The sequence below is a fragment of the Hippocampus guttulatus genome, chromosome 5, assembly GCF_054856545.1.
Source record: "Hippocampus guttulatus isolate MCC_2025c chromosome 5, RoL_Hgut_1.0, whole genome shotgun sequence".
NCBI classification, from domain to species: domain Eukaryota; kingdom Metazoa; phylum Chordata; class Actinopteri; order Syngnathiformes; family Syngnathidae; genus Hippocampus; species Hippocampus guttulatus.
The window spans coordinates 7969224-7979934 of NC_141265.1; the positions used below are offsets into that span (position 1 = coordinate 7969224).

General features: G+C 42.1%; 3 protein-coding genes across 3 annotated transcripts; all 3 read right to left on the reverse strand.

Annotated features, from left to right (window-relative positions):
* Window positions 1-285: 285 nt before the first annotated feature.
* Window positions 286-2966, reverse strand: ctu1 (cytosolic thiouridylase subunit 1 homolog (S. pombe)). Its single transcript, XM_086110392.1, has 3 exons — window positions 2821-2966; window positions 1677-2177; window positions 286-1157 (listed from the first exon to the last, which is right to left on the reverse strand). Exons 2-3 carry the CDS (start codon window positions 2170-2172, stop codon window positions 622-624), a joined length of 1032 nt encoding a protein of 343 aa, XP_085966518.1. The 5' UTR covers window positions 2173-2177; window positions 2821-2966; the 3' UTR covers window positions 286-621.
* A 1734-nt stretch (window positions 2967-4700) lies between these two features.
* Window positions 4701-7088, reverse strand: crybb2 (crystallin, beta B2). Its single transcript, XM_086110441.1, has 6 exons — window positions 6965-7088; window positions 6086-6173; window positions 5781-5899; window positions 5532-5664; window positions 5129-5271; window positions 4701-5046 (listed from the first exon to the last, which is right to left on the reverse strand). Exons 1-6 carry the CDS (start codon window positions 7048-7050, stop codon window positions 4878-4880), a joined length of 738 nt encoding a protein of 245 aa, XP_085966567.1. The 5' UTR covers window positions 7051-7088; the 3' UTR covers window positions 4701-4877.
* A 1248-nt stretch (window positions 7089-8336) lies between these two features.
* Window positions 8337-10426, reverse strand: LOC147204895 (beta-crystallin B3-like). The gene is made up of 6 exons (XM_086110439.1): window positions 10265-10426; window positions 9818-9906; window positions 9544-9662; window positions 9329-9461; window positions 9094-9236; window positions 8337-9013 (listed from the first exon to the last, which is right to left on the reverse strand). Exons 2-6 carry the CDS (start codon window positions 9890-9892, stop codon window positions 8734-8736), a joined length of 750 nt encoding a protein of 249 aa, XP_085966565.1. The 5' UTR covers window positions 9893-9906; window positions 10265-10426; the 3' UTR covers window positions 8337-8733.
* Between the last annotated feature and the right edge of the window lie 285 nt (window positions 10427-10711).

The following is a 10711-nucleotide window of genomic DNA, read 5'->3' on the forward strand; positions in this document are numbered from 1 at the left end:
GTTGGAAAATCACACAATAAAAAATAAAATCATTTTTGTAAGGATTGCAGCTAGCAGAATCTATTTGTGCAAACGATCTAAATCTGACCTAATTGGACAACAGCATATTAAACTTTTTAAGGATCGGCAACTCCCTGCAGAAGATCCTCTGCAGTGTTAGGGGAAGTTCACAACCACTAAGTCCCAAGTTTGCTCAAGAGGCAGGTGTGTACAGTGTTGTGTTTTTGTGACTTATTGGCAACATACACAAACACACAGTCTTTCAACACAAAAACAGAGACCAAATGAAAGATAGTGTTTATTACTGTAAGGACTACTTTACAGTAGTCCTTGGACTACAATACCAATGGTGTGAAAATCATAAATGACATCATAGGGACCTGGGAGGTTTAAAAAAAATATATTGGGACAATTATTGATTGTCATTTCTTGTGCTACTGCAACTCCCACCAAGAATGTAAAAAAAAACTGGATAGTTATGATATAGCTGAGAGCTGATCATGGGTACTAATTGTGGTACAGCAGCACACATCATCCCATGATCAATTAAAGGCAGCACTAACTGTTTTGTCAAAGCTAGATTTCTGAGAAAAGGAATATCACCTATTTGTGTCACACTTGTCAAATGTCAAACACTTTCATCTTCCTCTCCTCCTTTTCAGTAAGTGGCTCATTGTTGACAATCTTATCATGCAACCGGTGGTGTTTTCCTATGCCCAGTTTGGGCAGGCCTCTGTTCAGACCTTCCAGAAGCACACAGGACTTGCACAACGTCTGACTGGAGATATAGCCACACCTGCTGCAAGTTCCTTGCACGGGCATCTTCACACCCTCCCGTATAGAAAGATTCTCCCCCGAATGGATGATATCAATGATGGCGCTGGAACGTATGCTCTCCAGATCTTTTAAAAAGGTCCTCGCGTAGCCACGATAAGCGTTAGGAGAGTAGATGCATTCAGTGGAAAAGTAGTCCAACTTTTTGCAATAAGCATATAAAACTATCTCTTTCTCATAGGCGTATTTGAGAGGCTTGCAGCGTGGTACGACCCCGTCACCCTCGCTGTTTGTGGAGATGGCAGTACAACGCCGCAGACGTGCTATGTCCCCTCGTAGGACATTCATCAGTACCGTTTCGGCTATGTCGTCAGCATTGTGACCTGTGCAAAAACACACCCGTTAGTCGTCACTTACGGTACATAAAATTATATATATAAAAGATGAGTATGCGTATTTCTCTTTGCACAATCTCTCAATTCTGTCTGGTGAACCATGTCTATAATTTTCAGTTTGAGAGTATGCTAAACAAATTGTCTTCATTTTAAGGCTTCTATTAAGACATCGTAACCTGGTGTGGTAATAATTATGGATGGCACTGTAAATTAATATTACAGTACCTTGTTTTCTTAGAACTTATTACAACACAGTATAATATCCTACTTAACAATAAGCTTTTCATTTTGCTGGTGGTGGTGTGAAACCTGACTGAGAAATGAATCACTAATGAACCAAAAAGAGGTAAGAAAAATATTAAAAACAGCCCTTATGATACAATGCAGTTGGACAACACTCCAAACTAAAATTGCATCTATAAATTGACCTACTGGCTCTCAAGAGAAGGGTGCCAGTGACGGTGTACCAAATATTGGAGTGGCCGTTGTATACAAGTTTAGCATTACCTGTGCAGATCTTGTCCACTTTCAGCATGACAGCTCCTCTGTCCAGTGCCTGTCGTCTGAACACGCCACAGAAGGTGCAGTTATTTTTCAGTCCCACTTGCTTCACTATGGCATCCATAGTCCAGCCGTACAGCTCTTCATACGACACGATCTTCAGCGGCAGCTCGTACTGTTGCTGGTTCCTCTTCACCGTCTCCAAAGAGTCATCCCTATAACCAGTGATGCCCTCATCCACAGAGAGGAGCATAAGATTCAAGCCATACGAGTACCTCTCGTTCAGGAGCTTCATCACGTGCGCCAGAACCGTGGAATCTTTGCCACCAGATGCGGCGATCCCAACGGTCTCACCGGGTTGGAATAAATTCGCCGCTACAATGGTTTGATGCACCTCCTCTTCAAAGGCACAGAAGAAGCACTCCTTACATAGCGAGTGACCCGTTTTGGGACGTTTCAGCATGGCACGCTTCTCGACACAGTTGCTGCACTGGATAGGCATCTTTGCTGTTGGGAGATTAAATGAGGTTACATCAATGAAGATGCAACATGTTCCCACTCATTTTGACGTCCGAGTTTTTTCCAAAACAAAATCAACCCTGAAAGCCCACCTTCATTGTTATAATTTACATATCGCCCTATTTTAAATGGTTACATTCGTGATGTGTCTCTATGGCATTTTCAATTAAAATCATTATTATATTTGCAAATTGATCTTTTATATATTTGCAACTGATGTTAAAATATATAATCAACGAAAACCACACAGCGTTTATGACGTGCACATTCATAAGAGAAGCATGCAAAGAAATTGCTAATAAAAACTTTAGTTTTCAGGAATGGGTAAATGCTCAGAGAATATACTCATTAGTCAATTCTTGTATGCTGTGACGTAATAAAGTTGTGTTTTCTTCATAACAAAACGGTGTTGCTAATTTCCCATAAGTAAACAACAACACATTTATTGATGAGGTTTTGGAGAGTTACACTTTAAACGTGGTCATGTAACACTAATAGGTACGTCTCGATTTCGAGTGTATTCCAGATTTAAATGTACCATCATGATTTACATGTGCCACGATGATACACGAAGGTTAGCTCCTACAGCCCAAGCTAGTGTAAAGTCTCGTTTGTGTAAAACGTTTCATACCATTCAAGTGCAGTCAGCGTGGAAAATGAATGCTAAATATAGCACAAATGTGAACGTCTGTAGCTCAATTAGACGCCCGTAGAAAAAAATGGCACATTTAAGAGCCGCATATTGACGAGCTAATGTTGCATCGGCTCTTCTTCACTGACCAACGGGATGTCACGTCAACTTCCGACAGCGCACCCTGTCGTTGACGTCATGAAAAGAAATCTCAAACGTTTTACGACCCCAAAAAATACAGTTCGGAATTGTTCCCCAATTCCGAACCAATACAGTATTAAAACACATTAGAGTAGTGGGCCCATTAAAACGAGGCGGAGGTTTAATTCCGAACTAATTGCACTACAACATTATTTTGCATAATACATACATTTTATGCACAATTTGAACAATAACACTGCACTTTGACACATGAATATAAAACATTGAATAATGATTTTATTAAAATGTTTTGCGCATAAAATTTTAATGCATATTCTATTTAAATGAATAATTAAAAACAAACAGTTCTATGCAAATACACGGTATCGTACTTAAAAGTGAAGTACAATTGAACTATACTTAAAATATCTACTGTTCCACGCTGCCCCTTGAACAAGACCAAGAACATCTTCATTGTAATTGTCGATAGCAGAAGTGTCCAAACGACGCCCAGGGGGCATCTGCAGATCGGCATCCATTTTTCAGCGGCCTTTGACATGATAATATAAAAAATTAAATTAAAAAAAAAAAAACGACATTTGACATGGGCCACAAGGTTAGTTAAAAAAAGGTGAAAGTGGGCAGACTGAGAAGGCAGGGTGTACTGTAGAACTTTTCCCTATGTTCAAAGATGCAAAGAAACTATTAATGATTAGACAAATAGCACAATGCATCTATAAAACAGTGTAGTGAATAAAGATAATTTAATTTTAGAGTCAAAAATACTTTCTTCCACTTTGTGCTCTATGGCTGATTTATGAAGATATCATTTTAATGATCCTCAAGTAAGTGAAAAGGCATCACCTTACTCCAGTTTTTTCCCCACATTTAATATGTATGTTCATCCTATGCTGTTTTCCTCTTACAATGTTTCAAGATGACCCCTCAACGACCAGCAGACGCATGTTTGTGGTGGAACCTGTGCAAATGTGGTGATAACACAAACAGTCTTTGGACTGTTTCAAGATCCCTCTCTGAACACTATTACGACAGTCCCGCAGAAAATATACACATTTATGGCATATACATTTTCGCTGTAACGGGTAAATAAAGTGCTAAGTGAAAATGCCTTTTTGTGCTCTTAGGCCACTGCACAAACCAGTTCATTGTGCAACATTTGTAACCTCAAAATGTTACATGTTGGTACTATTGTAAAACGACGAGCCCCTGTACTCGTGAAGTGCTTGTTCGTGACCCTCCACGAGAGTGATCGTGACATCTTCTTGGGTCCCAAACCAAATCCGTTGAGAATCACTGTGCTATAGCTTCAGTGTATGCTTATGACAAATGAGGTTATGAACACAAGATGGCACACTAAGTTACCACTGTACGTACTGTTTTACATGTAATAGTTTTGTTGGTTTTCATGGATTTATGGCCCAGAAGTATTCTATTTGCTTGTACAGTAATTAGGACTTTGGAGGTTACAAACTACAATTAAGTAAAGCAGAATTAATTTTGCGCAGTGGCTTAAGAATGTGTCATCCAGCAGCACAAGGCACATTGAGTGCCTACTTCCTGATTTTCATTTGATTGTTTTATATTCATGACATTAGATGTATTATTCATGCAAAAAAATGTGCTGTAATTATGACATTGCAATTGTTGTTGCGGACATTTGAGCTACCGAGAACAGCTGAAATCACGCCGGTCATTTTCACAGAACAGACTCACTTGCCTTGGAGAAATGTAAGCAAGAAGCAATTTATTCAGTCGTTCCAAATGATTCACTTCTGCAACAGCTGCAATAGGTTGGCATATCGGTTGAGTTTGCAACTAATGAGGGTAAATGGTCATTGCTGGATGGGAGTAAGCTTGCAGCGGTCAAGGTTCATACTAAGGAAATACTCATGAGCTTAGTTGACAGGGTGAAAAGCACCCCTCTGATGCCACTGCATGTCTCTGATGCGCCGAACCGACTGGATCTGTGGGATCTGGGCGCCGAACTCCATGTTGTCCTTATACTCGCCCTTCTCGAACAGGTACTGGTAACCTCTGTAGCCCGGATACTGGTAGCCGACCCAGCTGGTGTGTCAGGGGCACAAGAGGAATCGGATAAGGATTCGTTTGAATCTGTAGGGGACGGTGACTGGCTCGATGGACTCACGTGCCGCTCTGAACCCGAACAGAGGAGACCTTTTCCTGGTAGCCATGTGCATGGAAGCTCGGGACATCATCATCGATGATTTCTATCTTCTTCCCCGCAAAGCTGGGGTTCTCATAAAGGACAATCTTGTGCTCCTGGCTGTCCTGGGGTAGGAAACAAACAAGCGCAGCGATTGCATTTCTCATCGGCTACTTTGATGATTCATCTGGTTTAAAGCTCGTGAGATGTATTTCATGTTCTCAGAGGGAAAGCCCTATTGTAACATTAGGAGCAGGTCCTTGTATATGAATGTGAAGAATACTTTATGTACAGCTGTAAAGCAGAGAGACGTAAAGGAAAGGAAATGTGTGTGATGTTACATAAAATAAGAATTCCTTTCTGAAAAGAAAGTCGGCTTTCTCACCACTTTAATTGGTCGGAATGCAACAATGGTGTCACTGCGCCTACTGTTGGTCCAGGAATCCCAGCGAGGATACTCCCCCTTCTCAAACACATACTGCTCCCCCTTGCAGTCGACCTGCTCATATCCCACCCATCTGAGAGGAGTTAAGAGAAAGAGATACGGGGGTTGTGATCTGTGTGGAGGTGGAACCGCAGAATACTCATCCCCTCAAATGAAGCTTTTAGAATCCATCTCCAAAGCCACACTCACGGTCCACAAAGCACCAGAATGGAGCCCACTTTCTCCACGCCTGCTTCCTGGAGGTTGTTACAGGCACCAGTCAGCTCATGGCACCGTCCCTGGAAGTTTTCCTGCTCATAGATAACCAGCTGTGGGGCAACAGTAGAGAGGGAGAAATTACATTCAATAATTCATGTTGCTGACAGTCAAGGGAGGAGAGAAATCTTGAACGTTTCAATGACACATAGAGCAAGGTGTTGACTCCAAAGGGGAAAGTGCACTCTCACGATTAGTATTACCGCATCATTTTTTTTGAAATGCAAAATCCATCTTACCTTGAGTGCACTGGAGCCTGGCTGCTGCTGCTTGGATGCAGGGTTCTGGTGGTCTGTGGCCATAATAAATTGATAGGCAAGGATCAAACTGAAACAGAAACAAACCAAAGCTGCTTTTATTGTTGTTAGAAGATAGAAATGCACATACTGTGTCAAGTTAAAAACATCATCTGAAATATGAAGTATTTTCAATGTCATATTAAGATCTCAAAGGGGGCATCTATTCATATTCTGGTCACGTTTTCAGTGAAAGTGTTGCTTTCTTACTTTGGAACCACCAGCTAAAATACACTTTTTAATATCAAAGATTTTCTTATAACATATGACTGTCTCATGCAAATGAGGACGAACACGTACAACAGCAAAATAAATGTCAAACCCTCGCAAGGGAATCAAGATTACATATTTCAATTATTTCTAAGCCAGGCAAAAATATTTTTTTCCCCCAGATAAAAAAAGTCCAACATTGGACACACATTATATTTAAATATACTTTTTGATTAGCTTTCCTCGACCTACCAGTCAAGAATCATCGATCTAATCATTAGATCGATGATTCTTGACTGGTGGTGTATTCGATTCTAATGCATCTGAATAAACTTACATGTTCAGAACATCAGCATGCATGCATAATTTTGGACTTGCACATAGTTACTTCTTACACTCTTCTGTTTTCTTGTCTCAGGATCAAATAAAATGTACCATTCACTGAAATATAGCTCACTTAAACTCACATTTTCATGTATGAAAACCTTTGGCATGAACCTTTGTGAGGAATGCATGTATGCGTCAAAACAAAAGAAGAGCAATGCATCAGCCTAAGATTAAACCATCATGCAAATATCGAATGAAATACAAAATAATAGAAATGAATCTTACCAGTGCCAGTCTGTGCCAGTGTGGTTGTGATGGTGTGCCGCGTTCAATATATACAGGAAACGCAGGGGTGGACACTCTGCCAACATTACCCACCGTGACCATGCCAGCCCGCAGAGAGGCCTGCCATAGGCCAGGCAGACTGAGTTGAGGGGTCACTTCATAGAATTCCACCCCTCGATGCCGGGGTGTCACACCCCCCACAAAGTAATTTCATTAGTTGTCAGTTTTAGCCAGCCAGTCATTGTTCAATATCCCCTTGATTCAGCACAAACAGTGCCAAAAGGTACCCACCCACAAAGAGAAAGAGAGTGAGAGAGAGAAAGAGAGAGAGAGAAAGAGAGAGAGAGTAGAGTGAGCATTCCCGTGATGGGGCTTGTGGAAGATATTTCAGGGAAAGTTATTTTTCATAACTATAAAGTCAAGTAAATCTTCATGCAAATGGGGTTTGCAGCTTAGCAGCAAAATGGCCAACTCAAGTTTTACAACTATGTCTAATTTGTGATTTTATAAAAAGTCAGGTAAAAAAAAAACCTCAAATAAAATATTTTACAACTTAGAGATCTACAAAATTGGATCGTTGACAATCATGTAGATCATGTATTGTGCAGCAAGTAAAAATCTGAGGTCCTTTGTGGTGCTCAAATGTCACATTCTTGACTTCATGCCATTTTTTTATTCTGTTCTATGGTATTCTAGCAATTGGCACCATGTGTCTCAGTCATTTATATATACAGTATATATATATATATATATATACACACACATACATACACACACACACACACACACACACACACACACACACACACACACACACACACAGAGTATATGAACATAAAATTCCAGATAAATCCCATAGCCAAATGTTGTACCAAGGCATTTAACTGCCAACTTCTGAAAGGAGCTACGGTATAGGTTGTGTGGTTTCTTTGCATCAAGTAGTATGTACATGCCTCGTGTAGTTTGTGGGGTGTTTTATTTACGGTACATACATACTGTACATGTGATTGTGTATGCATGCAAACTGGATTCTTCTTAATTTATGGTCTGACAATGGTTTGGTAGGAAATTACCTTATTTAAATGAAGTAAGAGGGTTGACTCATGTTTAACAAATATTTATTGGTAGCAAATGTTCATCATTATTCCAGAGTTGAAGTCATATTTTGTTTTGTGACTTTTGCCATAATTCATCCATGTTAATAAAGGCTGACTTTGGTATACAGTGTGAACATTGCTCTGCATGTGTTCATTTATAAAGTTGGATGGTTGCATTCTGAAGATGTGGCATTCTGTCTTTTATTGAAAGGTTGTGGTCGTTACAGTGTTGATAAGTGAGTGATCAATCAGACAATGAGGACTTTAGAGGGGAATGTGGTGCACTACGTTTTAATAGCAAGCTTACAGTTTGATATCGTTTCCATGCTGTTGACGAGATACTAATTACACATTAACAGAACACATTGTGGCCTCTTCATGCTACGAAAAAGTGGAAGACTGGAATGATTTCACATACAGTAAGATGTTTCCCTTCTAGTTACTTTTCTACAATGTTTAACATGTCACCTACAGTACATTTAGGAAAATTACAAGAGCATTATTGACAACAAGCAATTCCAAGTCAAATAACCTTTATTGGCCACAGAAACATTTATGGCACTCCTCTGTGGAGACAAGCAGCATTCGGCAAGGTTAGTGAAGGCAGAGACCGGGCTCGGTGTGGAGCTTGGGAGAGGCTTCGGGAGGTGGAGATGCAGGTTGGGATCCCGCTCAGCTGGCCCCACCTTTGGTAGAAGGGACAGGTGGTGCCGGAGCAGGATCTGGGTCCGTAGCGGGAGCTGGAACAGGAGCAGGAGCAGGAGCAGGAGCTGGAGCCGGAGCTGGGTCCCGAGCAGAGAAGCAGCCGCTCTTGTGCCACTGCATGTCCCGCACACGTCGGACAGACTGGATCTGGGGCACAGGGGCCTCCCAGTCATTCCAGTGCTTGAAATCTCCCAGTTCAAAGATGAACTGGCGTCCCCTGTAGCCTGGGTACATGTAGCCGACCCATCTGGGGAATTGGAACATGCACACAATGTGAAGTGCAAAATTACCGTGAGAATCTGAAGTGACAGTCAGGAGAGATCTTACGTTCCGTTGAGAGCTTTGACACTGGCTACGCGATCCTGAAAACCGTGGCCCCACAAACTGGGGACGTCATCGTCAATAATCTCCATCTTTCTGCCGGTAAATCCAGGATTCTCAAACAAGTGTAGCTTGTGGTCAGCACTATCCTGAAGTCGGGATGGCAGACACACAATGCTGACATGGCAAATGCCGTAACCGATCAAGCCTCGCTTAGCAATGTATTGCGATGTATACCCACCACTTTGAGTGGCCTTAGAGACAAGAGGGAGTAGCTGTTCTGACTGTTGGTCCACGTGTCCCAGCGAGGGTACTGGCCTTTCTCCAGAATAAACTGTTCCCCCGTGAAACCGTGCCGATCATAACCAACCCATCTGTGGGAGGAAAAATGAGAAAAACAGTGCGATTAAATCGACACATTTGATAATGTGAATTGAAACATGGAAGGTTACTTACGGCCCGGATTCAACGATCACCGAGCCAACCTTCTGGAGGCCCTTCTCTAGTACATCTTTACACTCCGCTGAGAATTCAGCCTTGCTTCCCTGGAAGTTCTCAAATTCAAACAGCACCACCTGGAGCATGGAGAAAGGGGTGCTTTGAGGCCATGACGTGCAAATTGAGCCGTTTAGTCGAAGCATGCGTTCAAGCATGAGTGGATGTATGGAATCATGGGCATGTGCGTAAGGTCTAAGCCATCCTGCTGCTTATAGCCTTGCTATTCCAATACCTTGTATGTGGCTCCAGCTCCACCCTGGCTCTTCCCTGCAGCCAGCTGCTCTGGGGCACTCTGCGGTTCTGACATTCTTCCAATCGCTCCTCCACATTTTAGTGAACACACAAGCACATACACCAAGAAATACCATTGGCCACGATGTGCGCATTGGTTAAAAAGGAGCTCACAGAATGATATGGGTACCTTTCAAAAATGACTGTCAAGCCTATATATGTTGAGCTGTGTTTTAAAACATAGAAGTAATGGATCATGCCTAGCCTATAATGTAGTTGGGCGGAGGTTAATAGGTGAGCATTTATCAAATCAATTTGATTTGATCCATTTAACGAAATAGCATGACAAGAATTCTCCATTAATGTTCCCTGATGCAGTACCAAACTCCAAATTTTCAAAACGATTCCCCAATTACTATAAACCACTGCATCTGGATGGAGACTTTACCTGCGTCTGCCTGCAAGAAGTGGCGCCGTCCCTCTTTTCAAAGCCACTTGGTGCTTGGTGCGGTTGAGCCATTAGAAGGCAGGGACAGGGGGGTATTTATGGTTTATTTCTGGCCACAACAGCAGAAAAGGGGGAGCTGTTGATGCAGCAAGTCTGTCGCTCACATTGTGTCCATAACGCTGCCTCTCAATAGGAAGCTGTGTTGGCATCGGCTGCGCTGCCTGCCCGCCCGCCTGCCTGCCAACCAACCAACACTGTGCATAGGCACGGGGAGAGAGAGCCAAGAGGATTGCACAAACAGCCGCACTCAGCACAAACAGACAAGGTGACAACCAGCTTGGCTTGGCTGCGCCATTACTCCTCACAAAATCCAAACAGTGTTATCAAGAGCTAATTACAGCAACAAAGACTTGGACAATAGTTGTACCAACCGACCCCCATTTTTAA